Source organism: Cydia pomonella, chromosome 9 (assembly GCF_033807575.1).
Source record: "Cydia pomonella isolate Wapato2018A chromosome 9, ilCydPomo1, whole genome shotgun sequence".
Classification (NCBI taxonomy): Eukaryota; Metazoa; Arthropoda; class Insecta; order Lepidoptera; family Tortricidae; genus Cydia; species Cydia pomonella.
In genome coordinates this window covers 6,742,949-6,769,673 of record NC_084711.1, presented here as the reverse complement: position 1 = coordinate 6,769,673, position 26,725 = coordinate 6,742,949, and the positions used below count along the sequence as shown (strand labels likewise).

Here is a 26,725-nt window from a genome sequence, read left to right as displayed (position 1 = left end):
ATTTTGCATCACCCATTCACCTATGAAATTGTTTAGTCGACTTGTTAAATAAAATAGTAAGTTGACATCATATGGACACTTAAATCTAACCGAATACGACACATAAATCTCATAACTTCTTATATGGCATCACGTTTGCAAGGGTTGATACTTGACTGCACAGAAAAGAGTCTAATTTACGTGGTAAATTAGCAAGATAGGAAGTTGTTGTAGTAATCCTTAGAATGCAGTTGCATTTCATGCTCGACGGGGCGCTGAACCGTTTAGTTAGACGTTTAGACAGTGTCTGCTCGGTTCAATTCATGGTGACTGGTGATTTAGACAACAGTGCATTTTGTTGATGTGGACTTCTTTGAGATTGAATCAGAATTGGTAATTTTTTTGATAATGTAGAACGGAATGCGAGTATGTGATATTACTATTTTATGTTTTACTTACAACTAAGTCCAGTTGCACCAATTACAATGGTACAACTGGCTTAATTAGACTTATGAAACCTATGGACTGACTTACCTAAGAAACCTCTCGTTCAGTACAATTTTAGGTAGGTAGGTGTTTAAAATGTATGAAAAAATCTGTTATGGCAAAAAATAAAAGTATTTTTGGTATTTGTTGAAAGTAAATAGTATATTTTAGTTGCTTCCACGCGCAAAGGAGCTTAAAGCTAACTGATTAATTATCCAGACTGAAGCACCGGAGTAAGAGGGCAATAATTAATAACTGAACTAATTATTAATGAATTGTATTCAATAAGTAATTAAAAACGAGTGGCCGAGCTGCGCCCCTAACCTTTTACTTGATTGGATTTGAATAAAAAAGGATTTAAGTGTAATTAAAGGTCTATTATCCTCCTTTTTGGCACCGTTCGTTATTATTCGGTACTTTATTAATTCGTCTATTTTAAACATTTCGACTGATGAAATGTCGATGTTTTTTATGGATCAGTCAACATTACCCTCGGGATTTATGAGTTTGTCTCAAAGTAAAAGTTAACATATAGTATTTTTGAAACAGAAAGGTTACGCTGACAGATGGTCATCTCAATACAGTATTGTAACAATTTTAAGGTTAAAAAATGTATGGAAATGCCACCTGTCACCGTACCCTTCGTGTTTGAAAAACACTATTGGAACTGCTCATTTACGTGCCAGAGTAAGATTATGCGTGGAATAATTATCCTGTACGAGTAAGTATATTACACTATAGGGTTGAATCCCTACTTTACGTCTTTTTTTTTAACCCAGTCCGGGGGAAACCAGGGGCGATGGTGGACTAACCAGTAGACGACTACCGTCTAAAACCACCAACGAATACCGGCTCCGCCTTAGATGAGGTGCCGCAGGGTCGCTATCAGTATTCGACCGCGTACGCCCCGGCGGGCAGCCTGTAGGCCGCAGACATTTTGGGTGCCAGTTTGTCAGGCACCCCAGTCCTGTGGGCTTTTAACCGCAAAGACTCCCCCGGAGCCCTGCGCAGGCCACTACGGCGGACGCAGCAACCGCGCATAGCGCCTGGCTCTGCCCCCAGTCCGTCGTCGGAAGAGTGGATGTGCGTCAGGGTCATTCTTGCGTCAGGGTCATTCTCGCGTGCACGCTCCGCTGCCTCCTTCTGCGACATAATTTCGTCGCAAAAGGTGACCATCGCCTTCCATGCCTCCTCGCTGTCCAGCATGGCATACACTATGCTCGGCAACAAAAGGTCTACTCCTAGTTTTGCCTGAAGGGTGGCCCGTTGGAGCTCCCATGCAAGGCACTCGTCGAGAGTATGACGCTCTGTGTCCACCGGTGTGCCACATTCATGGCACATGGAGGATTCCTCCCTCTGTCTGCGGTGCAGGTACTTACCAAAACATCCATGGTCAGTAAGTATCTGCACCATGTGGAAAGTTAGCTTACCTTGCCTCCTTCCCACCCAGCGTATCCCTACTTTACGTCTAGGAGAGGTACCCAAAAAGTTTATTTTTATTTTTTTATATTATCATTTTGTCGGTATGATCAAAATATTATTTGATATTCATCAGTCGCTTTTCGGTGAAGGAAAACATCGTGAGGATGCCGGACTAATCACAATAAGGCTGTTTGACCCTCGGGGTTGAAAGGTCAGATGGCAGTCGCTTTCGTAAAGTGCCTACTTTAAATTCTCGAGATTAGTTGCCAAGCGGTGGTAGCCGAGTGGATATGACGTCCGACTTTCAATCCGTAGGTCGCGGGTTCAAATCCTGGCTCGTACCAATGAGTTTTTTCGGAACTTATGTACAAAATGTCATTTGATATTTACCACTAGCTTTTCGGTGAAGGGAAACATCGTGAGGAAACCTGCATACATCTGCGAAGAAATTCAAAGGTGTATGTGAAGTCCCCAACCCGCATTGGGCTAGCGTGGGAACTATAGCCCGAGCCCTCTCGCATGAGAGGAGGCCTGTGCCCAGCAGTGGGACGTATATAGGCTAAATTATTATTATTATTATTAGTTGCCAAGCGGACCCGATGCTCCCATGGACCGTCGCAAAAATGCCGGGACAACGCGAGGAAGAGGAAGATAGATCGTTTTGTGGGCGTGGTTGCTTTATATACCTATGTCAAATTACAGCTTTCTCGTATCGATCATGGAGCAACGCCGCGGATAGTCATCATGGACATATAAACGAATGGCGAAACTATAAGGGTTCCTAGTGGACTATGGAACGCTAAAATATTCTTTATCGTACACTTTTATAAAATGGCATAAATACCTTTTTTGTGAATCATCTACGATCATCTACCTATCAAAGCTGTCAGATGGAAATTTCCTCTGTGAAGTTGTCAAATTAAAATATTACATTATTATATCAGAATCTCATATTATAGAGCTCAAGAGAAATTACGAACCTTTATTAACATTAGATAAAAATCATTCAAATTATTTCATATATATATCATAATAATGGGTGACCAACAAAGAAAAAGTAGATTGTCTATACACGAAGGTGCAAGCAAGGCAGCCCTTGGAGAAAAATCTTTCAGCAAGATGAGGGTGAGGCGGCAATCATACGGCTTTGGGAGAGTGCCTGGCATTACAGCGGCTGGGCCTAGAACTTCACAGGTAAGAACAGCTTTGTTACCTTCCCTGATAGAAGTCGAAGCCAAGCATAAAGCCGGGTCCAGCAAACGCGCGTTTACACAGCAAAAAAATGAACGTCCCGCGCGAGACGGGCTTAGGCGGTCTTCACATCGGATACGAATTCCAGTATGCGAGCGGGACATCGCTTTATACCCGGGCCGCGTAGTGCTGTCACGCTTATATACCGGAGCGACATGCGAATTCGCATCAGACTGATAACCGCGATAGACTGACTACAGCATGCGATCCATCTCGAACACAGCGTGAAAGCTTTTTACATTTCCTAATCTATAATTCATTTTTTTAGCCTTAAGCAAAGGGTAAACAATCTTGACATGTCTTTTTTGGAAATTATTGAAAACGCTTGAAAAAATATATTTAATGAAAGCAAAAGAATGGAAATAATCGTATATGATTTATGATTGCTACATATTTGCCGCGACTTATTTTTTTAATAATAATACACATCAAGATTGCTTCCCTTCTTTCTAATGCAAAAAAATAAACTCGATTATTAGAAAGTTATTGCATTTTAAATCTACTATTCGGTTCAGATGGTTCTAATCTAGACTTATGGTCTATAAAAGTACCTACTTGTTGATCTTGTACTATAATATACACATAAAAGTCTAGAATATAAATGCAGTGATTGCCTTATTATTAAAAAAACCTTTGACGTTCCCTACACTTTTTGTTTGTATACATCGTTACCGTGAGACCCTCAAATTTATGTCAATTTCATCAATCGTTTTAATTACAAATCAATAACAGAAAATACTTGAAATCATTAACATTACATTCATTAGCGTTATTTGTGCTATGAACGCGACAACTTATCGCCTTTAAGGTGCTCGTCGTTCAAGGGGTTAAATATTTACTTCACAATTACTTAGCTGCATTGCCGTAAATATATAATTGTGGTTGCAATATATTACTTTAACGCTCTTGGTAATGTTAGTTAAAAAGCAAACCCATCAGGCAATTACAGCTCGTTATTTCAAGTTAAAACTGAACGCGAGGTTCATACAGTCGCCATCAGATATATCGGAGCGGTCAGGGTGCTCACAAATATCTGAACACGCCTCTATTCTCAAGGCGCTAGAGTGCGTGTTCACATATTTTTGGCCGCTCCGATATATATGATGGCGACTATACTAGCAGCAACACTCTTATTTGACCATCGGTAGACCTTATAACTGTTCAATAAGGTCCAGGTATTGTGAGCCAAGTGTGGCCAAGTGTGGTCGATGGCTCGTATTAGAAAACAAATTTCTAATACGAGTATTACGCGAACACGTGCGGTTTTCTAGTGAATTGAAATCAAATATTAGTGAGTACCGTAAAACCATCTTTCTTTTTTATTTTTTTATTTAGGTAGATAATTACAAAAACTATATCTAAACTAATTTAATAAGGGCCTGTTTCACAATGTCCAAGTAAAGTCCGGAATAAGCTACTTGCCATTTATCTGACGAATAAAGTCATCGATGGCGTTTCACAATCTTCAAATAAGCTAGTGTTAAGTTGCAGGAAGTTTTATCGGCAGGTAATTTACTTGTTAATTAGTTATCCAATACTTTACTTGGACATTGTGAAACAGGCCCTAAGTATCGTTAAACCAGTAAGGTTTGTCCCGATACTCCATTTTGTAGTAGATTTTTATCGCTCTCTATAGAGCTATCCCAAATGCTCCTAACTATGGCCCAAAATAACTTGAATATCTTTGATCAAGGGCCTATTTCCCGAACGGTATTAGAGTAATAATATTAGTCCACCAACTGTCAAATCATTTGGGTTACCAAAGCAATACAATATTCATATTAAACTAACACTGTTCAAGAAATGGGCCCCTGAGGCCAATTTGTCGAACGAGATTAGTCTAATATTATTAGTGTGTTGCCATGGTAACCCATCCAACTTCACAGTTGGTGGACTAATATTATTAGTCTAATACCTTTCGGGAAATGAGCGGTGAGTTCTTCAAAATGTCCTGCACATACTCTGTTTATCTTAATAATAAATATTTTAATACGACGCCTGCTGAACTTTTTCTGTTGCGAACTATACCTACTTTATTACTATAAATAATATGAATAAACCCCTTGGTTCTAGTACCTACCCCATTTGTTTGCGTATTGTCACTTACCACTTTTTCAGTTGGGCATTGAATTCAAACGGCCCGCCTTGGTGTATTTTCCGACGTACCAGCTCGAGCCCACACACAAAGTCAAAGAGGCTGAGGTTCAGAAGGTCATTGACGAGCTGCTCGACGAAAACTTTACAGGCCATAAGTATAATGTTCAGGTAATATATTCTGCTATTACGTTATGATACCGATTCTAATTTAATAATTTGTAAAGATTTTGATCTTGTCATGTTACCTTGACGATCTGTCACGCTGATTAGTAAGCGTAAATTGCATTGGGGAGTCATGTCACTAAGAACCTTGCTCGAACTTGTCACGCATAGAGAGTAACACCTAGAGTCGTGTTAAGATTGTATAAAGTCAAGGTCAAAAATGTACAATTTTTAAAATTTGTATTAGCCTCCAGTGGAAAAGATAGGTAGTTTAATTAAGGCAACGCTCATTATTTTGCTGCCTTGATATTTCTAGTGAGAAATCAAGTTTGATTCTTCTCATATAATGCTTCAGATAATTACGCGATTTTTTATCGCAGCGTGGATAACTGACACTTTCTCGTTTAACATTCAAAACTTGGACGTTTGTCCCTACTAATCCAGAATAATCCGGGCAAGGCTGTGCCCTTGTAACGTTATCGTCGCTTGTTTTATGTGTGCAACCTTTGTTTAATCCTATAAGTACCGAACAAAATAATTAGCCAAGGTACTTTAATAGTGAATGCAAACCTTAATGCTCATATGCTCTAATGATTTTTATAAGAAAAAAGTGGAAAAAGTGTGTCAACAATTATTTATGTCCTACATTGCGTAACAAAGACCTTATTAGACCGTTATTCTTTACAAATTAAATATTTAAGTAGCAAAGTGATAAATTTAACAAAACATGGTGATTTTTTCTAGGAATCTCCGGCACTAGCCTTACGTCTATCATGCGAGATCATGCGCGAGATGAAAACCATGGAATACCATCGTTATCGCTTCATAATCGTCGTCACTATTTACCAGCGCCGTGCCCAATGTTACAACAACGCCATCACTTTCCTCTGGGACCACGACAGAGACACCTACGTCGACGTGCAGCGAGTAACCACTACTGCCGCTATCCAGGTCACTGCGTTCGCTATCTATCTTGATTAAAGCTTACTTAACCTCCCTTTTATATTTACGACGACGGGATACATTGTTTCAACCCCTGTTCACGCGCTTTGATTTCAAAGCGGTCATGTATTAAGCGAGGTCACTTGAGACAGTAGGCGCAGGACAGGTGTTACTTTGTTTAGTTGATTGATTTACTTATAATTTGGTGAATTTTTAATATGGCTAATAAAGAATTTTGGAATTTAAACCAGTTATCGGCTTACCTCCTAAATGTAGCAGGGTCTAAACAAACATGGGCACGTCCTTGAAACGTTCAAATGTAAAACTCATCGCACCCGAACAAGACCTATTTCCCAAACTTCTAACAATGGACAAACACTGAACAACCCGATCTATAGACAATATTAGAACGAGCTTAAGTGAATTAGTTGAAAGGCAAGTTAAGATGTTGTAGAAGTGAAAGTCCGGATATTTGACTTTAGCTTTTGATTTGTAACCGGTGACCGGAACTCTCTGGGTAAGTTTCATCCGATTGTGGAAGTGTGAGAGTTCTGTTTGTGTTTCAGCCTTACCAAACTGATAAACACTGTTTAGAGTATAGGACGTATATATGTGGGTCAGTATAAGAGGGCGAAATAGGTTAGATTAAGTTATATCTTTAATACTATTTTCGGCTGTCGACATAAGGCATTGAGGCTTGAATTATAGCATTTTTTACGTAAGTACAGAGATTTACAGTGATTTCATTTATTTCTTTACTATTTTATTATCACCAACTGGCTGGCTGTATGTCTGTAAAGATCCAATGTCTTTGAATGCAGACTTAGAAATCTGCCTCCATAATCGAGATTATGTGCTTAAAGAAAATGTGGTATTTATTTATATAGTTTCAAGAACTAGGTCTAAAAAAACAAATCCACATTTATTATTTACTTACTATTTTACGGTGTCTTCAATAAACATTACACCAATTTCAAATTAACATTCCAATATTGATAATACCAACGAAGCATTTGCCATTTTGCGAGATTAAGATCTGCAAGCTTGTACCTACGTAAATAAAAGATGAACAAAGTCTAGCCAGGACTTCCAGCTTGATAGTTCACATAAATAGAAGTTAGTAGAAACAATTTAAGAGTACGCCGAAGTGAGAAAATTGAAAGACTACTAACATCTGAACGAGGTTCAGCGCAATCTCCGTTTCAATTTCGTTTCCTTTAAAATTCATACCTTCATTCGAAGTATTCTCGCAATTGGTTACCGGGCATACTTCTTTTCAATTCGCTTTTAGGTTAGTGCATAAGAAGAAGTACCATTACCGTTAGTAATGAGATATTTATCTAGAAGTTTTTAAAATTTTATAAACTTGAGATGAGATTAAGTGCGCAAAGCAATCCTGAAATATTTTATAAATTAGATATATGGCAAAAATACAAAAATTGTTAAGTTTTACGTTAAAATAATATCACAGTTAAAATTATAGGTACGTACTTTTTGACTTATTGAACATTTTTGACTTCCGAAAAGGTGGATACTCATAATTGGAATACGAGTAAGTAAATATTTATGGTTATTAATGATTGGTTAGCCACATTATGAAAGTCAAACCTATCTAACGATATCATGAAAGTATCAAAAAATGACATTTCATGACATGATTTAAATCTATGACTTGTCCACGACATGGGTATATTTACGATGAAAACTGTCTCAGCTAATGTATACCTAAACTTGATCACATATTAACACACATCTCATGTAAGTTCGCAGCGGACTAAATCCGGTTTAATCAAGCGAACTGGGTTAACAGCTACAATGCGGCCTATTACACGATGCACTAAATCAAGCCAGCAACATCCATGAGACCGGTTCTGATTTACCAATCTGTTATGGTTTTCATCTTATTTTGATACTATCTCGAGATGTGTTATCAGGGGGCTTGGCCAAGATAACAAGCGTACATGACTAACGCCAAACGAAAAGAGAAAACCGGACAAGTGCGAGTCGGAGTCGCCCGCCGAGGTTTCCGTACTTTTTAGTATTTGTTGTTATATCGGCAACAGAAATACATCATCTTTGAAAATTAATTGTCTAACTATCACGGTTCATGAGACCAGACCTGGCCACAGACCAGGCCTGGTGACAGACGGATAGACAGACAGACGGACGGACAGCGGAGTCTTAGTAATAGGGTCCCGTTACCTTTTGGGTAAGGAACGCTAAAAATGAATCGGGTTGACACTCAGATCATAGAAGGTACTAGATATCTGACGGAGGCGTGGCGCGTGTCGCCGCAACATGGCCATATTATGGCCATACTCGTCCACCGTAAAACAGTCGCAATTTAGCTGTCATTGAAAAATGTGCTGCTTATATCTTATGCAAAAAGGAACGTGTCTATCAGCTCGATTCGAACAATGCTTATTATAATAACTATAATAAGAAGTCACAGCGGTATGATCTCGATCTGTCAGTGTCAAAAGTGACGATTTTTGGTTGCAATAATATCACTTTTGTGTGTAATGTATTTCCATACATTATTGAAGTTTCAATTGGCGTTTTCGATCAATTATTGTTATCTAGGTTAGGTCCCCAGGGTGCCTAGCCAACAAGCCAATCGTTTACGCTCCGTAGCGTAGTCATCTCTCACTATTACTCTTCCATATTAGTGTGACTGAGACAGTTGTGTTTCGTTCGATACGGATAGTAAACGATTGGCATATTGGCATGCAGGCATCTCACACGCTTCAATAAGTGCGAGCGAAATTCCTTATGAGATTACTCCAGTAGGGCCAAGATGGTCGGCTCTTTTATCATTTGTCACCATGTCTGTCACTTTCTAACAAGTATGTAAGTGCGAAAGTGACGGGTATAATGACAAGCGATAAAAATGCAACCATGCTGCAATAGTAAATTGCATTTCGTCAGCAGCAACCAGCGTGAGCCTTTAACGCTGATTGGTGGTCACAGTCAAGGTCGTATCAAAATTAGTAACAAATTGTCAAATGAGAATTAGCCTCATGGTCGCGGATGGCTCGGAATGGGAAGAGGTATGCGTTTGCCTTTACAGGCGCTTGTTACGCTAATTTATTACATACTAGCCCTGCCGAAGCCTATGTCGTCGTAATCGTTAAGGCTCCTCCTCTTGCAGAATACCGTAAAACTAAGTTATTCTGAACAATTTTTTATATTGAATATGACACTTTCTGAGCGGAAAAAATATTCATTTAAATAAGTGAAGAAAACAATATTGAAGTCACTCCTATTTCTTTCAGTTGTAACCTTATTACTACTGCAACGTTTTTTAGAAAATATATTAAATTTTATAATCTTTCGCACAAAACACTGTAAAATGATTTGGTTTTCTTCCTTTTTGCAAATTCATAAAAATGTAAGCCTTAACCCCACCTAAGTTCCTACCTTTACCTCGCTCTCGTACGTAAAGTCAGTGCGGGGCAAGTTGTGTTGCTAGACGGACCTGTGCTGCGTTTCGCGCGCAAGCGAGATTCTATTTCGAACGCATACTTCTGCCCGATCGATCTTTTGCAACGGGTGGTGCGGTAAGGGGTACGAGTATGAGTTGTGCCCAAACGCGCGAGGCCGTTGGCGTCGGGTGCAGCCTTAAGCTCATGCAACCGATAGTACTCACATAATAACTGTTACCACCTTTTAAGCCCTTTTAGGGACGATACCAGGTGAAAATACTCTAACACCAAATGCCACAGTTTAGTTGAGGAAGATAATTCAATTAATTTAAGGTTAACTGGAAGAGATCCCATACAGGGATAAGTTCGCCTTTGTTGTATTTAATTTACTCTGTAACTGTGTTTTTCGTGTTTTTATTTCAATGTACAATAAAGTATATACATACATACATACATAATTCAAACATTCGCATGTATAAAGCTATTAGGACCTAGCTTTTTGTTGTAAAATTGTCTGCTGTGACGCATATGCATGTGCGGTTCTTCAAAAAAGGAATGTACAGGTTTTTAAACGGTCGGCAACGCACATGTAACACCTCTGGAATTGCAGGCGTCCATAGGTTTCGGTGATTGCTCACTATCAGGTGGGCCGTATTCTTGTTTGCCACCGTCCTTTCTTAACCCTCTTGTTTTATTTATCTGGTTATGTTGATTTTGTTTTTATCCAACTAACGAAGAAAAGGTGGAATTTTTTATCCATAAGTAAGTTTACCTGCAATGAAAAGTAAACTTACATAAGAAAATGCCTTATTAGAAGTAAAATAAGTTAACACAGGAGAAAACATATCAAACCTTAATTTTTAGGGTTCCGTAGTCAACTAGGAACCCTTATAGTTTCGCCATGTCCGTCTGTCTGTCTGTCCGAGGCTTTGCTCCGTGGTCGTTAGTGCTAGAAAGCTGAAATTTGGCATGGTTATATAAATCAATAAAGCCGACACAGTCGTACAATAAAATCTAAAATTATTATTTTTTTAGGGTACCTCCCCTACAAGTAAAGTAGGGGTGAATTTTTTTTACTTCAACCGTACATTGTGGGGTATCGTTGGAAAGGTCTTTCAAAACTAATACGGATCTTCAACAAACATTTTTTGATAAAGTGAATATATTCGGAGATAATCGATCCGAAAGAAAAAAAAACATGTGTCCCCTTCATAGTAAAAAGACTTACTTTAATTAGGTACTGATTATGCAAATTTGTCTATTTGTTTAACTCGGGTGAAAGGTACCGTTTCATCCCTTGGTTAACAATTTACTATATTTTAAGCTCCAGTTTAGCTTGAGCACTGAGCGTGGCCCGACATGCTCTTGGCCGGTTTTTATCATCGAATTCCTACCTTCGGATTCCTATGCTATGATTTCACGATAAAAATTTAAGCTCGATCGAACGACGATGTCACCTACGCATATACTAACATACTGACACGGTAAGTTAAATAAAAGCTTTTTATAAATGGAACCTGTCCGTTATCCAATAATTTGTAGTATTAAATTATACAAAGTGTTTTTAAAAACCAATTACTAAGGGACGAAATGTCTAACCTGTAATAAAAAGTAATTAAATTGAAGCGTATAAAAGTTACTTAAAATGTATTTCCTTTAAGGAAAGAAAAGTGTGTCCATTAGAGGGCAGGTAATTTGCTTTACTAAATATTTAATCGTAACGTTAAGGAAATCGGAATCGATGAGGTCGGTGAACAATAGTTATTTGTACAACAAGAGAGCAAAGTTTGATATTTCTTCGAGTGCTTGTTTTGAGTCCCGTGCAAGCGAAAGATTCTATAATAAATTTTCTAATTTAGAATGTTGAGCGTAGTAAGGGACTCAAAAGCGCACGAGATGTAAATAACTTTGATCTCGTGTAGTACACAAAATTTTTCACGTCAGTCAGCCATCAAAAAATACAACCTGAAAAAATGTAATCCAGACGGACGGATCAATATTTCACTCATGTTTTCTGAAGGTATTCTAACAATTAACTTTAATTACCGCAATAAAACAAAACGAAAGAAATTTCAATAAAATAATACGAAAATAATGAATTAACGAACATCAATTGTCAGTTCAATCAACAACTTTTTTTTTGTAAAAAAAAAAACTTTGTAAGATCCGGTCCGAATTGCGGATACTACTATTTGTCAACTATAGTAGAGATCGTTAAAAGTAGTTAAGTAGAATTATTTACTGCGTAACAATTGCGTAAATTTGTATAAGTTCATTGTTTTGATTGTATAATAAAATACGTAAAATATGGTGTTTTTATTAAATTTTAAACTTGTATTTCATTAATGAATTATTACGAATGAAGACTCGTAGGGTGTTTTGGAAGGATGCGGTCTGACTTATTTCGGGGGTCTATTATAAACCGTCAATATACTGTTGAATTACGTATGCACTTTATTGTCTCTTTCTTTTTGCTAATGACGTGAAAGGGATAAAGACAATAGAATCCAAATATTTCGCACTTGTATTAGGCCCCGCACGTTGAAATGACATTCGAATCTAAAGGTCACTTGAATGTTATTTTGTCTCACTCGGTGAGCAAAATGCGATTTTGCTCCTGTTTTTAAGCAGCAAATTACCCTTGTTCGAGCTGCTGACGTGAAAATATACGTACCTATATACATTGATTGAAAAAGAACCGCTTTATTTGTGTATTCTTGAAGTTGTGATATTCGATCAAATTAAGGATCGTCACTACTTTGAAAAAAACTCGTATCTTGTTCGGTATATTTAAAAGAAAAATGTGATAATAATATATGTATGGGATACATACAGAGTTACTGCGTTTCAACTTTTACTAACAGTGTGAGATACGAGTTTTTTCAAAGTACCCTTCACAATATATTACATTTTAAGATATATTTCTAATTCAAAAGCGTTGAAATTGTTAGTATACAAATTGTGAGATATTAATGTAATTACCTACACAATTATTTATTCTATTAGTCACGGTAAATAAAAATACTCTTCGCATTGAAGAAGTACATATACATATGTATATTTTTGTAAGGCTTAACCTAATCCATAGCTCCCGCAGATTGCTAAGCCTTGAAGCAAACTATAGACCAAATTCTGCGTTTGTGGTTTAGACATGAATTCATTATAACAAAGCCGCCAGGCCAACTAAGGGTGGCAGGTCACGCTTTACACAAAATACAGCAGCCTAAGGCATTTTATTACTAAATAATTAATCACATCGTCACTAAAGCCTAGTTAATCTCAAGATTCATAAGACTCTTGAAATCTTTGTGAAGATAAGCTGAAATTCTTTGTCGAAAATCTTTGTTATCTCAGTCTATTTTAGTATTTTTAAAGTAATCAAAATTGTGGATTCAGTCTTTTGTGCTTAATTAATATTATGGCCAGGTTTTTAGAATTACGCCTGGGTTATCTAATGTTTGGTGTAAGATTTACGTTATTTTTAGGCACAATTAACTTTAGGTAAAAAATAATGCTGCTTAATTTTCTGGAAACCACTTATCGTTATTTATTACGGTAAGTAGGTATCATTAATTACTTCTAGGAAAGTAAAGCGTTTTTTGATGTATTTATTGTTTTATGTTATAAAGTTTGTAATTTAAGATTTAGTTTTAAATATAACAATATTTACGACCATACATGTGAGGTAATGTTTTTTTTATTGATTAGAGTACGTTGGTCCGCTGACGTTTATTTTATAGTGACATTTTATTATAATTCCTGTACTTGTTAATGAAAACTTCTATAGCGGTGCTGTGCACTTTTTGTGATGGGGAAAAAATGTTAAACTTGCGTCAGGTCACGTGGCCGTCACATTGAAAATTCGTAAGACGGACCCGTGACATCATGTTGACGTGCAAATTGAATGTCATCGAAGCCTGGTTACTCTTGAAAAATCGTATCTCATTCAAGTGTGACATTTTATTTTCTTCATAATAAAAGTGCTGTCATAACGGTTAAAGAGGTTTAATCTTTGTTAATTGTAACCGTTAACCGGACAAGCACCCGTACATAAGGAGATCCAAACGCGCAAATGGCATTGGATTGGGCATATCCTCAGAAAGCCTGACACCCACCTATCCAAGGTGGCCCTGACCTGGAAGATGCCCGGAAAACGGAAACATGGTCGCCCTAAATCTACTTAGCGCCGTTCCGTGGAGCAAGAGTTGGGTGTATTGGGGATGGGGTGGGAGGAGGTTACCCAAGCTGCCCAGGACCGGAGTCAGTGGAAGAAAATGGTTCGAGCCCTACACCCCAGCAGGGGGTAACAGAATGAAAAGAAGAAGAAGAATTGTATTGTATTATATCTTTGTGTTGTTGGGTCTCCAAAATTTCAAAAATGCACAACGTTAATATTCAAGTTTTCACTTCTGGCGGCACTCCCGAAGTGCAACCTGTTATTTTTTTTAATACTACGTCGGTGACAAAAAGCATACTGCCCGCCTGATGGTAAGCAGTCTCTGTAGCCTATTTACGCCTGCAACTCCAGAGGTGTTACATGCGCGTTGCCGACCCTACACTCCGTACTCTCTTTGAGGTCTGGCTTACTCACCGGCAAGAACTCTACACTATGAGTAGGGTTTAGTGTTATTTGGTCAAGGGTGTAGCCAGCTGTGCTGCGCCCTACCACACAAAGCGTGATGACATTCACAGTGCCCATATTTCTCTTTTAGCCGTAGCTTAACGACATACCCGGGTCCAAAATACCCTTAATTACCTACCGCATAATTTAATAATAAACTCCTAATAAAAATATTATTTACTTGTTATTGTATTGTAAACACGTCATGTGAAAACGTCCGGCTGGAGTATTTCAGTTGTAAGTTTTAACTTGGATTCCAATAGGTGCAACAACAAAATAAAATTTGATTATTTACTACAAAGACCGTAGTTGTCAGTCTAAATTGCCTCTGGGGTTGCAGGCGTCCATAGGCTGCGGTGACTGCTTACCATCAGGCGGGATGTATGCTTGTTTGCCACCGTCTTGGTATATAAAAAAATGCATGCAGTAGTTACTGCAGGTTATTGAAATCGATTCCGGTCTCAAAACTGTTGTTTTTTGCGTCGGCGATCCATAACTCAAAGAGTTCGTGCCAATGGGTGATGGTTTCCATGGCAATCGCAGGTGGGTTATACTCATGACTAGTCTTCGTTTCAAAATAGTGATTTAGTGTAGTCAACGAGTACAATTTATAGTATTGGCTCACATATAGCTATGAGCTGACGTTTTATAATTACTACAATTATTTTATACCGTCACTTTACGTTATTTTACTACAGTAATGTGGTGAAAACCATTTTTCTCTATAGCCCAATGGATACATTAATAATAAGTCAAAAAGAAGAACAAGTCACCTATATTGTATACCTATAGTCAATTAGTCAGAGTAAATAAAATCCTATTTTTGTAATAAAAATTAGTATAAAGAAGTCAACAATGATATTGATCTAAGTATGATCGTGCATATGTAGATTGAATGTACTCTATGTAGATTGTGCATCATTCCAATTTAACTTTAAGATTATGCTTCAGTTGCTGTAGTAAATAATCCGCAATATTATATAGTACAAACACTAAAGTCCATAGGTTGACGACTATACAACACTGTACCATTTATGACGGCCGGGACATCTAAATACACTTTAAACATGATGTTCTAAAACGTTATGGCCTTTCAGGATGATTGGACCCTCGAAAATAACGTTAAAGTTAATAGGCGACGATGTTATTCTGAGGCACGTGCCTTTTTTTATTGGCGCTGAGGTCGCTGTATTAAACACGATGTTTGCATTTATATGTAGATATCAGTGGTAAATTGAATGTCAACATAGCCAGGTTAGTCCCTAACATTTGGGCTAAACAAGAGAACCCTCTTCAATAATTAAAAATAAATATTATAGGACAGTATGACACAAATTGACTAAGTCCTACATTAATGCTCGGCCATTAAGGCTTGTGTTGTGGGTACTTAAACAACGGTATGTAATTATAATAATGTTAAAAATAATTCAGCCTATATATTACGTCTTACTGCTGGGCACAGCTAGGCCTCCTCTCATGTTCGAGAGGGCTTGGGCTATAGTTCCCACTCCACTTTCTGAATAGTTGGGTATAGGATAGTATTTATAATATATAAATATTTATAAATACTTACATACATAAGAAACACCTAACGCCCATCAGTGATGATAATGTGAAACAGCAAACGCCCTCGTTGTGTCGCTATGCCAGTCTTGATTAAAAAATCTTATTTGTATAAAAAATGTGTCATGGTGTAAAAATAAATTAATGTTATTACTACCTATGTAAAAAAGATGTACCTATTTATTATTTATTAAGAGTGCCCGATACTGGAGCTTATACTTTACTTAGTTGTCTCTTTTAAATGGCAAAAATCAAAATTATTTCATTACTACAAATTAATTTAACTAGTGAATCATGATCAAGATTAGTAAAAAAAAGCGGCCAAGTGCGAGTCGGACTCGCCCATGAAGGGTTCCGTACCATTTATGACGTATTAAAAAAACTACTTACTAGATCTGGTTCAAACCAATTTTCGGTGGAAGTTTGCATGGTAATGTATATCATATATTTTTTTAGATTTTTCATTCTGTTATTTTAGAAGTTACAGGGGGGGGGACACACTTTTTTTCACTTTGGAAGTGTCTCTCGCGCAAACTATTCAGTTTAGAAAAAAATGATATTAGAAACCTAAATATCATTTTTGAAGACCTATCCCTAGATACCCCACACGTATGGGTCTGATGAAAAAAAAATTTTTTTTTAAATTTTATGACGTATTAAAAAAAAAACTACCTACTAGATCTCGTTCAAACCAATTTTCGGTGAAAGTTTGCATGGCAATGTATATCATATATTTTTTTTAGATTTTTCATTCTGTTATTTTAGAAGTTACGGGGGGGGGGGGGGGGGAGGGGCACACATTTTTCCACTTTGGAAGTGTCTCTCGCGCAAACTATTCAGTTTAGAAAAAAATGATATTAGAAACCTCAATATAATTTTTAAGACCTATCCATAGATACCCCACACGTATGGGTTTGATGAAAAAATATTTTTTGAGTTTCAGTTGTAAGTATGGGGAACCCCCAAAATTTATTGTTTTTTTTTCTATTTTTGTGTAAACATCTTAATGCGGTTCATAGAATACATCTACTTACCAAGTTTGAACAGTATAGCTCTTATAGAGTCGGAAAAAAGTGGCTGTGACATAATCGAACAGACAGACGGACATGACGAATCTATAAGGGTTCCGTTTTTTGCCATTTGGCTACGGAACTCTAAAAAGGTACCTAATATAACATAAGTATGTACATAGTTGGGAAAACATGTATAATGCTAAAGTCTGCTGCTGATTTGTCCAAACCGAGTTGCAATTTCAAGTAATTTTCCAATTTATAGATATAACTTAAATGCACACTTTTATAAAACTGAACTTTCCTGGAAACGAAATAGGGTTAATATTGTAAGTGAACGATAATTGAGATAAGTCATTTTAAAAGTTTTTCCGTTATATGCATTTGCATGGAAAATATTCAAACAAGACGGGTGAACTACTGATTAATAAACATCGAAACTAAAGATAATAAAATAATAAACAATACGAGACTGAAAACTATCTGCATTTGACAGATATGGTTTATATTGGAATATTTTACGAGTAAAATATATTTCGTGAATATAATAGTATTTTATGCAACAGTTGTATAAGAAGGGTCAAAAAAGGCGAGTGGCGTGAGTTACAGGAGCCGAAGGCGTAGGCGAACATTGTAAAGGAATACGCCACGAGCATTTTTTGACCTACTTATACAACGTTGCATACAATATTTTTCCTACGAGTCAACAAAAATAAATCTTAATTTAGGTAAACAAATTACAGCAAAAGTATATAGCCAAGACGCGCGAGCATCCCTTGTTACGCGCCCGGCCCGCCCCGGGCCGCGGCCGGCCGGTCAGCGACACCTTCTCGTAACTCATGAGGCCCTGGTACTTGCTACTTGCTAAATTAAATCTTTGGACAGTTTTTACTCAATTTTGGCCACCGTAGCCTACGGAGACTAACAAGCAACGCTAAGCGGTCTTCGTAGTCTATGGGTGTTGCTATATTACGGGTGTCACATGCGTGTTTCTGACTTATGAAGTAATTATTTTTACTATGCAACCAAATTAATATTCTGTAAGTTGGCAGCAATGCACTTAGTTTAAAACTGTATTCGTTTTGGTTTTGTTAGGTTGGTAGCCATTAATCGCAGTAACGTTATAGCGATTAAAAGCACAAGAGCTATTATAAGGAATAGACAATATAGACTTTTCTTGAAACCTTTTATGTATGTTCTTATATTCGTGTTAATGAATGCATAAATGACAGATAACAGTAGAGGAGTAGGAAAAGATGTTTTTGGTAGTTGCATTCATTTAACGCTGGATTTTATTACAAAATGATAACCGCGGACAAACTGTGTACTTATAGTAAACTAATGCACATATCGGTAAAAAAGTCAAAAATAAAATTAATAGATTTTCTATAAGAATATACGTTCCTTTCTAAAATTATGTGCCTAAGTTGGTTTGATGTTGTTTGCGACTCAGTACGTATGATCGCGGGTCGTTTCAATTTCAAAAGTACATACCTAGCGTTAAAGTTAGGTAAACAAAGTTCTAGTTATACAAAAATACCTCCTTATAAACTTGTTATTTTATCTCCTACCGTTTCTAGAGTAAACTATTTTAATCCTATTACCCTAACATGTTTCCGCTAATAACACTCCTCCTAATAAGTATTTACTCTAGCTGCGCAACGTAAACGTCAATGTGTGCAACTAGAGATATAAAATCACATTCAGTAAGCAAGTTACGACCTGCAATGTAATGCAATTTCGTATCTGCAGCTCCAGGGAAATACCAAGCTATTTTTGCGGCTCAGATTGGCGCTTCTGCAAAATAAAGAGAGCCAAATCTTAAAAGCAGATATAGTTTTCAATTTTCGCCACTTGGATAGCTAAATTTGCAAGAGTTCCTACGTGCCGTTGGATGACCGCAAGAATCTGGCTGTTATTTTACGATGCAAGTGCAGGAGAAAGGAAATGTCAGGGCAGTGTAAATTATGAATTATTTTATCAGTAGGTAAACTAAAACAGTTTTACTCATAGGTACTATAGAAAAATAAAAAAATGAGACATCAGAATACTGTTCATGCATAATTGCATATGTTAGAAACAGTGTACCTTCATACAGACAAAATACTGGATGATTTTGGGTCGTGATTCCGAACGTCAAAAATGTATTAACGGCCCAATTCGAAGAATGAGATACGATAACGATAAGTTCTGGTTTAGATAAGTTCTTATTTAGATATCAATTGTATGTCGTATAATTGACAGAAGCAGCTCGATTCGGGCGACCAATGTCACTTTGACGTTAGAAATATCGTTGATAGATCTTATTGGAATCACAGCGGAATCGAAATAAACGTCAATTTTGACATGTCGTTTAGCTATCGATCTTTTAAAGATCTTTCCAAGATCTTAATCGTGTCTTAATTATTCTTCGAATCGGGCCGTAAGACGGTCATGATGCATGCGCAATGCGTTTCGTTTTGGGCCATGAGATTCTTCTAAAAACATGTGCCATCATCATCATCTTCCTAGCGTTGTCCCGTCATTGTTTTCAAAACTCACTTGGAGAATGCGTTACCACTAGACCACAAACGTTTCTAAAACCATGTGTATTTGTGGGATTTTAGTAATTTGGTACGAGCGTTTCGCGATTCAGCTAGGTACTAATCAAACTGCTGTGAAAAAAAACAAATGACGTACTCGCTTTTACCCCCACAAAGAGGCATAAATGATTAATCAAAGTCCGAAGCCTGTTGTAGACTGACGCTAAACAATAGCCCCAGGGGACAGAGGAAGTTCAATGTCAGCCGATGACCCAAAATTAAAAGTGGTCGTCGTCACGGCACGGCATATGGGTCAGGTGCATGAGGAACCGCAAGGTGTGCGAATCGATGGGCGGCTGGGGGTATATTAAATTAAGCTTTATCATATCCACACTATTTTGGTTGTATATTATCACTGTTAAGAGTGAGACGCATTTAACTCTTATAATGGATAAAAGATTTAAATCCCCCCTTAATCGGAGGAGGGTATCCCAATATGGACCGGCAAGAAACTCGGCGGGACACATCTTTTTAAAACATTACATCTTATAATTAATATGCATTATTATTATTATTTATCGATAATAGTATAACAATTTAACTTGGTATGTAGGTACCACATTGTTTTTAATTATATAGGAGTCAAACGAGCAGACCAATCGCCTGATCATAAGCGATTACCGTCGCCCATAGACACCCACATTACCAGATTGGTTGTAAGTTAGTTGGTGGCCTCTAAGATGGAAGTACGCTCTTCTCTTGAAGGTGAAGTTAAAGATCGTATGGGTATTGTTAATATAACAAGTAGGTACTTTTATGTTAGGAAGTTATTACAATATTAGTTATTAATACTAATATACAGACGCCCTAAATATTTTTCAACTATCATTTTCTGCCTGAATTCTCATTTATTTTTTATTTACGAGTAGCAGCCACCAATTTTGTATATTAAAGTAGCAATGAAAATTCAAAAGCTACAGTACTGAGCTGTCTCGGTCAGTGCGCTTAAAGTAAAAGTATGCCATATTTCGAGTAAATATTAAATGTACCCGAGCGAACGAGAGAGTAATAATTTTATTCTCAGTAAAGACCAACACAAAGGTAGAATCACGCGACCACACTTTATGTAAAAATTTTATCAATATAAGGTATTATGAAAGGTTTGTTAATCTCGTGAAAGAGAAGTAAAATTTCAATATTGTTGATTCAAAACGAAAGAGGAAAAAGTAGGCAGTTATTATAAATTTAATGACCTTTCAAATCAGCATTTTCAAAAATTGATCAGACTAGTGGTCTGTTAATTTATTTGGGAGATAAACAGCCTAGCTTTTTGAATAATTGTATTTATTTAGTCAGTATTAATGTTCATTGTAACATTAATAAATACTTATCTTATCAGTAAACCTATTCGAAGTGAAACCTTTTAGTTTATCTAAATTAAATCAACTTTTAATGGTTATCGAAATACATTTAGAACAAAATCACATATTTAAATAAAACATTACGAATATGTATCGAAATGTAAATTTTTATTAATAATGAAAGCTTTTGCTGTTTAATTAACATATTTTTAGTGTGTATTTTTCTGGTAATCTATGGAGAAAGTGTATTAAAATGAGATATTATAAATTAATCTAAGGAAGATAAGTAATAATTTCGACGACCGGTCTAGCCTAGTGGGTAGTGACCCTGCCTATGAAGCCGATGGTCCCGGGTTCAAATCCTGGTAAGGGCATTTATTCGTGTGATGAGCATGGATATTTGTTCCTGAGTCATGGATGTTTTCTATGTATTTAAGTATTTATAAATATGTATATATTATATATATCGTTGTCTAAGTACCCGCAACACAAGCCTTATTGAGCTTACCGTGGGACTTAGTTAATTTGTGTAATAATGTCCTATAATATTAAAAAAAATAATATTAAAAAAAATGTACATATATTAGTAAACTTTGTTCGCTTACCCTTTTCCCATTCACTTGGGGTCGGAGTAGCATATCTTTCTTTCATTCTCTATCTTATCAATTCATTCGCCTTTCTTTTCCTAAGCATATAAAACTAAACTGAACTACTCACTTAAATTGATTTCTTCATACATTTTTAGATGTACTGTACCGGCCTAGCTACTAATTTCCTTGTTTAAAAATTGCTTGGTGTGTAAATTATGACTTATGTATTCTCAAATACATTATCGAAGCCTATGTGTGGTATCCTGGTATTGGTAAGCTTGCAAATCGTATCCCACAGTTTGAATATTTGGCCACCTCTAATTAAAGCGAATCAGGCCCGCGCAAACAGGCCCGTAAATCAATGATAACGCTATTACCTTGATTACGTAAAATGGGTCAAAGGATTGCTTCAGATGATTGATTCATAATTTAGACCCCATTTTATTACCCAGAACTTTCTGGGTGGTTCTTATTTAGATTTACCCCCCTTCTTTTGTTTTGCCTTTCGGCCCTACACGTTTCTTAATTTTTTAACATGCTACTTGTATCTTTGTCATTAATAGAAATGTATCCACTAGTGAAATTACTTCGCGATTCAGTGTAAATATTTCGCGACATATATTAACAAAAAATAGACCAAATGTTTTATACTCCAATATAAATTTCTCTAAAATATGTAGCCATTTTCATCCGAGCTATATACATAGATCACAAGTCTAGAAGCGAAATTCTACATCTGTGATTTATATGTGTAGATAGAAATTGATCTGGTTCTCATAGCAACATTTTACTGTTTATTTGTATATTCAAGAATATAATTTATATCATACAATTTCATTATTTTAATTTTGGTATTTTTATCCTGTCAAAAACTGCTATAGCTTAGAAATTGAAAACAAAATCCATACACAAGTTGTATAAATAGATGGAACTAAATATAAAAAAAAACATATTAAAAATGCATTAGCACATTTAATATACCTACCTACTTATAGTAAAAGTTAAACGATATCAACGCTATTTCCCTAGTACCCACACTTAAGATTACTGAACCTCAAGCTAATAAATATGAAAGGCCTTCACCGAATGCTATCTACGTTTCATCAAGTTACTCGAGCCGTGGTGGCTTTACCCTTTGGTCACCGTCTCCGAATACGCTTATATTTCCGCATCGACAAACTGTTACAGGCGTGACGAAATGGAAAATGCCCGCCATCCCGTCCCTTTGTGCGTGACCACCGCTGGAATTAAGCCACGGGAAGCCAGCTTTTGCTTTTGAGATTTAATATACAGATACATTTGAGCGTTATATGAGTCTAGGCTAGCTGTTTATTCAAGTTAGACTTGACGCGAATACAAACCAGTGTTATTTTATTCTGTTCCTTATAAAAAACGAGTAGGTACGCTAAACATAAACAAACGTCAAAAAACCCCAATAAATAATCTAGTTGCCATTTTCAATTTAAAAACCTCAAAAAGATAATTTAAATACATTAATTTCGGTGATATTTCGCAACAACCTACGCGTTTTTTCTGTACTTATTTGTCTAGAGCAGATTCTAGACTTAACACATTTTTTAGGTTTTGACAAATCGATAGACATCTCAATCATATTAATATAGCTCGGTCTGACAAGGACAACTTATTAATAAAATAAAATAAAATTATTTATTTCAAGTTTGCGCTCATATTGAAGCCACCAGTTGAAGGTCCCTGGCCCGCAATTACTCCTCCAGAAGTCAAATTAGCCATAAGTAATATTGCCAACAACAAAGTAACTGGAACCGACGACCTACCAGCAGAGCTGTGAAAAAAGCTTGGCAACGCGGGAGTGGGTTTCCTAACCACTCTTTTCAATAAATTTCCATCCGATGGGATTCCGGACACGTGGCGTAAAAGCTACTTGGTCCCCTTTTATAAGAACAAGGGCGACATAAGACTGTGCGAAAACTATCGAGCCATAAAACTTATATCACACAGCTTAAAAATCTGGGAGCGAGTAATTAATCAAAGGTTGCGACAACTGACTATACCATTCGTATTCTAACAGAATCCCATAGAGAGGCTAGGAAGGACCTACACATGGTTTTCATAGACCTTGAGAAGGCCTTCGGCTGTATCCCTAGACCATTGATCTGGAAGGCCTTGAGATCACAGGGAGTACCCGAATGCTATATCAGGATAATATCCGACATGTACAGTCAGCATCAATAGTAGCGCATGAAACAACGCGCCAAAAGTATCTGATATTCCGGATAACTTTTCCAAATATAGGTAAATCTCTAAAATTTACATTCAAAAGCATATCTTTTACCTTCCTAATTGTTCTACATATAGAACCACCACATTTTGTTAAGTTGTAACAGAATGGTAGATAGTTTTGAAACCTTGTTTGATCCGCTACTTTTGATGCTGACTGTATGAAAGCGTTACGACAAAAGTACGTTGCCCGGCAGGAACCAGCAATGAATTCGAAGTAAAAGTCGGCGTACATCAGGGATCTGCACTCAGCCCACTGCTGTTTAACATTGTAATGGACTACCTGACAGCTAAAGTCCAGCAACCAATACCCTGGTGTATCTTGTACGCGGATGATGTGGTGCTGATCGACGAAGACCCAATAACCCTCCAAAAGTCACTAGTGATGGAATGTCCTTGAAAGAGCAGTATTGAGAATCAGTAGACAAAAAACAGAATATATGTATTGTAATTTCACCAACAACAACAAGCAGCACACTATGTATTTGCAAGGTTCTGTGGTCAAAACTGTTGAGAGTTTCAAATACCTGGGCAGCATAATATCAAACGACGGCACTATCGACGCGGACATTATACACCGCAAAAACACGGGCTGGCAGAAGTGGAGGGACCTCGCGGGTGTGATTTGCGATCAAAGAATGCCAATAGGTGTCAAAGACAAAATCTATAAAACAGCTTTCAGGCCAGCTCTGATATATGGTGCCGAATGTTGGTCGCTCAAGAAGCAACAATCGGATAAATTACACGTAGCCGAAATGAGAATGCTCAGGTGGTCGGCTTGGGTCACCCTGTTAGACAAAGTGCCGAACCATTACATAAGAGGAACCTTCAAAGTAAGGCGCATACAGGACAAATTAGCAGAAACCAGACTATGGTACGGCCACGTCATGAGGCGACAGGAGGACCACATGACAAGAAAAGTGCTTAATGCCAATCTAGATCCAAGAAAGAGCGGAAGACACCGACTCACATGGATAGCTACCATCAAAAAGACCTAACGAATAGTAAAATAGACCCAAAGATGACCCAGAGAAGATACCTTTGGAGAAAGACGATTAGGAGAGAAGACCCCAAATAAGATGGGATAAGGCCGGAAGAAGAAGAGAAGTTTTCGCTCATATCATATTTAAATATTCACATTATAAAATTGGACTAAGTATGTGTGTTATATTGGACTAAGTTAAAATAATTAATAAAAATAAATTAGAAAAGAATAATAAAATTTAGAGATATTTAAATTGGACAATAACAACAAATAACAAACAGCGGCTGTAGCACAGTCGCATTTTTATCATGTGTCAATATGCCTGTCACTTTCGCACTTACTTACTTGTTAGAACGTGACAGGCATAGTGATAAGTGATAAAAATGCGACCGTGATGCAGCCGCAGGTCTCATTAAATGTCATTTATCATAACTTACTAATGAAGCATGCAACTTTGCCCAGTGGTCAACTATAGAGTTCTCATTAGCCGCCGCGATCATCCTTAGAAGGCTGTTGGCACTTACGCATTATTGAAGTCGGCCGTGCGAGCTTCCGCGAACATCCCCGATGCACTGCAGTGGCGTGGTTGCCCCATCAACATCCTGAACGAGTTATTATAAAGGACTAGCAAGGGCGTTAAAAGCTTTCTTCGTATAGCTGATTCCCACAGGCTACAAGTGCAAATTTTCTTTGTTGCTTGTCTGAAATCTCCATGAGCCAATATTGTTCTGTATCTAGTTCTTTACAGCTTCGCTCCATTCCGTATGTTAAATATTTACAATTCTTTGGATCAAACGTTTAAAGGATTGGCTAGGTCCCATTCAGTTGCAGACACATTTCATGGCACCATATAGCTTCGCACGTAGTGTTGTGCTCGGATTTTAAAATACTCTACAGAAAAATTCAATAATATATTGATCTATGTCTGGATACCGATATTGCTCATATTCAAAACAGTTCCTTTTTTAAAGGGTAAATTGTTAATAGCCACTACACTCTAACTGGTCGCTTCACAATTTGAATTCAAGGATTTTTATATCCTTGCCATGATTTTGAAGTGCTTGGTTGTTTTGTGCAATTAACGCAGCATTGAACGCATGCGATCAACGGAATATAGAAAAAATTACATTGTTCTTACTGCTGCGTTAAAAATCGTATCGATAGGGACAAAGTGACAAAATTATATATACACGACCTTATTGCCCATAATATTATATTAAGATAAGTATACATATTTTTGGCATTTTGTCCGTATCGATATTTTTAGACGTGACTGTACCTCTAATCACTCTTGACATTTAAAAGTCAAACAAGTTATCTTTACATAACGCAATAGCACTTTAAATATTTTACCAAAGATTTTTTAAACCTTACTTGTCACAGTCCGTGCACTGATCTGTTTGCCTAAAAAACTGAAATAACACAAAGTGATTTCTGTCCATCCGTCCTATCCTGGTCAAATAATTGGAGTGGCCAGTCACGTCCCTATCTGGACGTACGGTTTATTTGCCCCCAGAATCGGAATACGAGACGAGCTTATTGCCGTCAGTGCCCGAACAAGATAAGTTTTACTTTGGAACAAAATACGTTTTGTTTTGATTTGGAGTGAAAGTGGAAGAGGGATTTACATTTGTTTATAGTTTATACTGTTATTGGGAAACAGATTGGAAAGTGTGAAATGACACTTGGCCAAATTAAAAAAAAAAGTACATGTTTGTTTACTCGGATAAATCAATAAAAAATACAACTATTCTAAGACATTCTAGACAATATGTACGTAACCTAGAGTTAGACAGTCGTGACGAGCTGTTATAAAACATATAGATAGGAATACATTATCTCACATATATTGGTTGATTATCTTTAACCCATTCAGCGCTAATCATGACACGTTATCGATTTGCCACGGCATTTCCGCTACATACCGGGAAACCCACGTTATCGGCCCCAACGTAGCGCTACGACCGTAGCTCAGCGGTAAATGTACATCAAAATATTGTCGAATATTCAATCGCGTTTAAATTTCAGTATCGCCATGGAGTTGCTCTCC

General features: G+C 37.0%; 2 protein-coding genes across 2 annotated transcripts; both read left to right on the top strand.

Annotated features, from left to right (window-relative positions):
* Positions 1-2,922: 2,922 nt before the first annotated feature.
* On the top strand, positions 2,923-7,314 carry LOC133521231 (dynein light chain Tctex-type protein 2B-like). Its single transcript, XM_061856076.1, has 3 exons — positions 2,923-3,081; positions 5,257-5,403; positions 6,142-7,314. The coding sequence occupies exons 1-3, from the start codon at positions 2,923-2,925 to the stop codon at positions 6,376-6,378; spliced, it is 543 nt and encodes a 180-aa protein (XP_061712060.1). The 3' UTR covers positions 6,379-7,314.
* A 16,855-nt stretch (positions 7,315-24,169) lies between these two features.
* On the top strand, positions 24,170-24,688 carry LOC133520990 (uncharacterized). Its single transcript, XM_061855711.1, has one exon. The coding sequence runs from the start codon at positions 24,170-24,172 to the stop codon at positions 24,686-24,688; it is 519 nt and encodes a 172-aa protein (XP_061711695.1).
* The last annotated feature ends 2,037 nt before the right edge of the window (positions 24,689-26,725 follow it).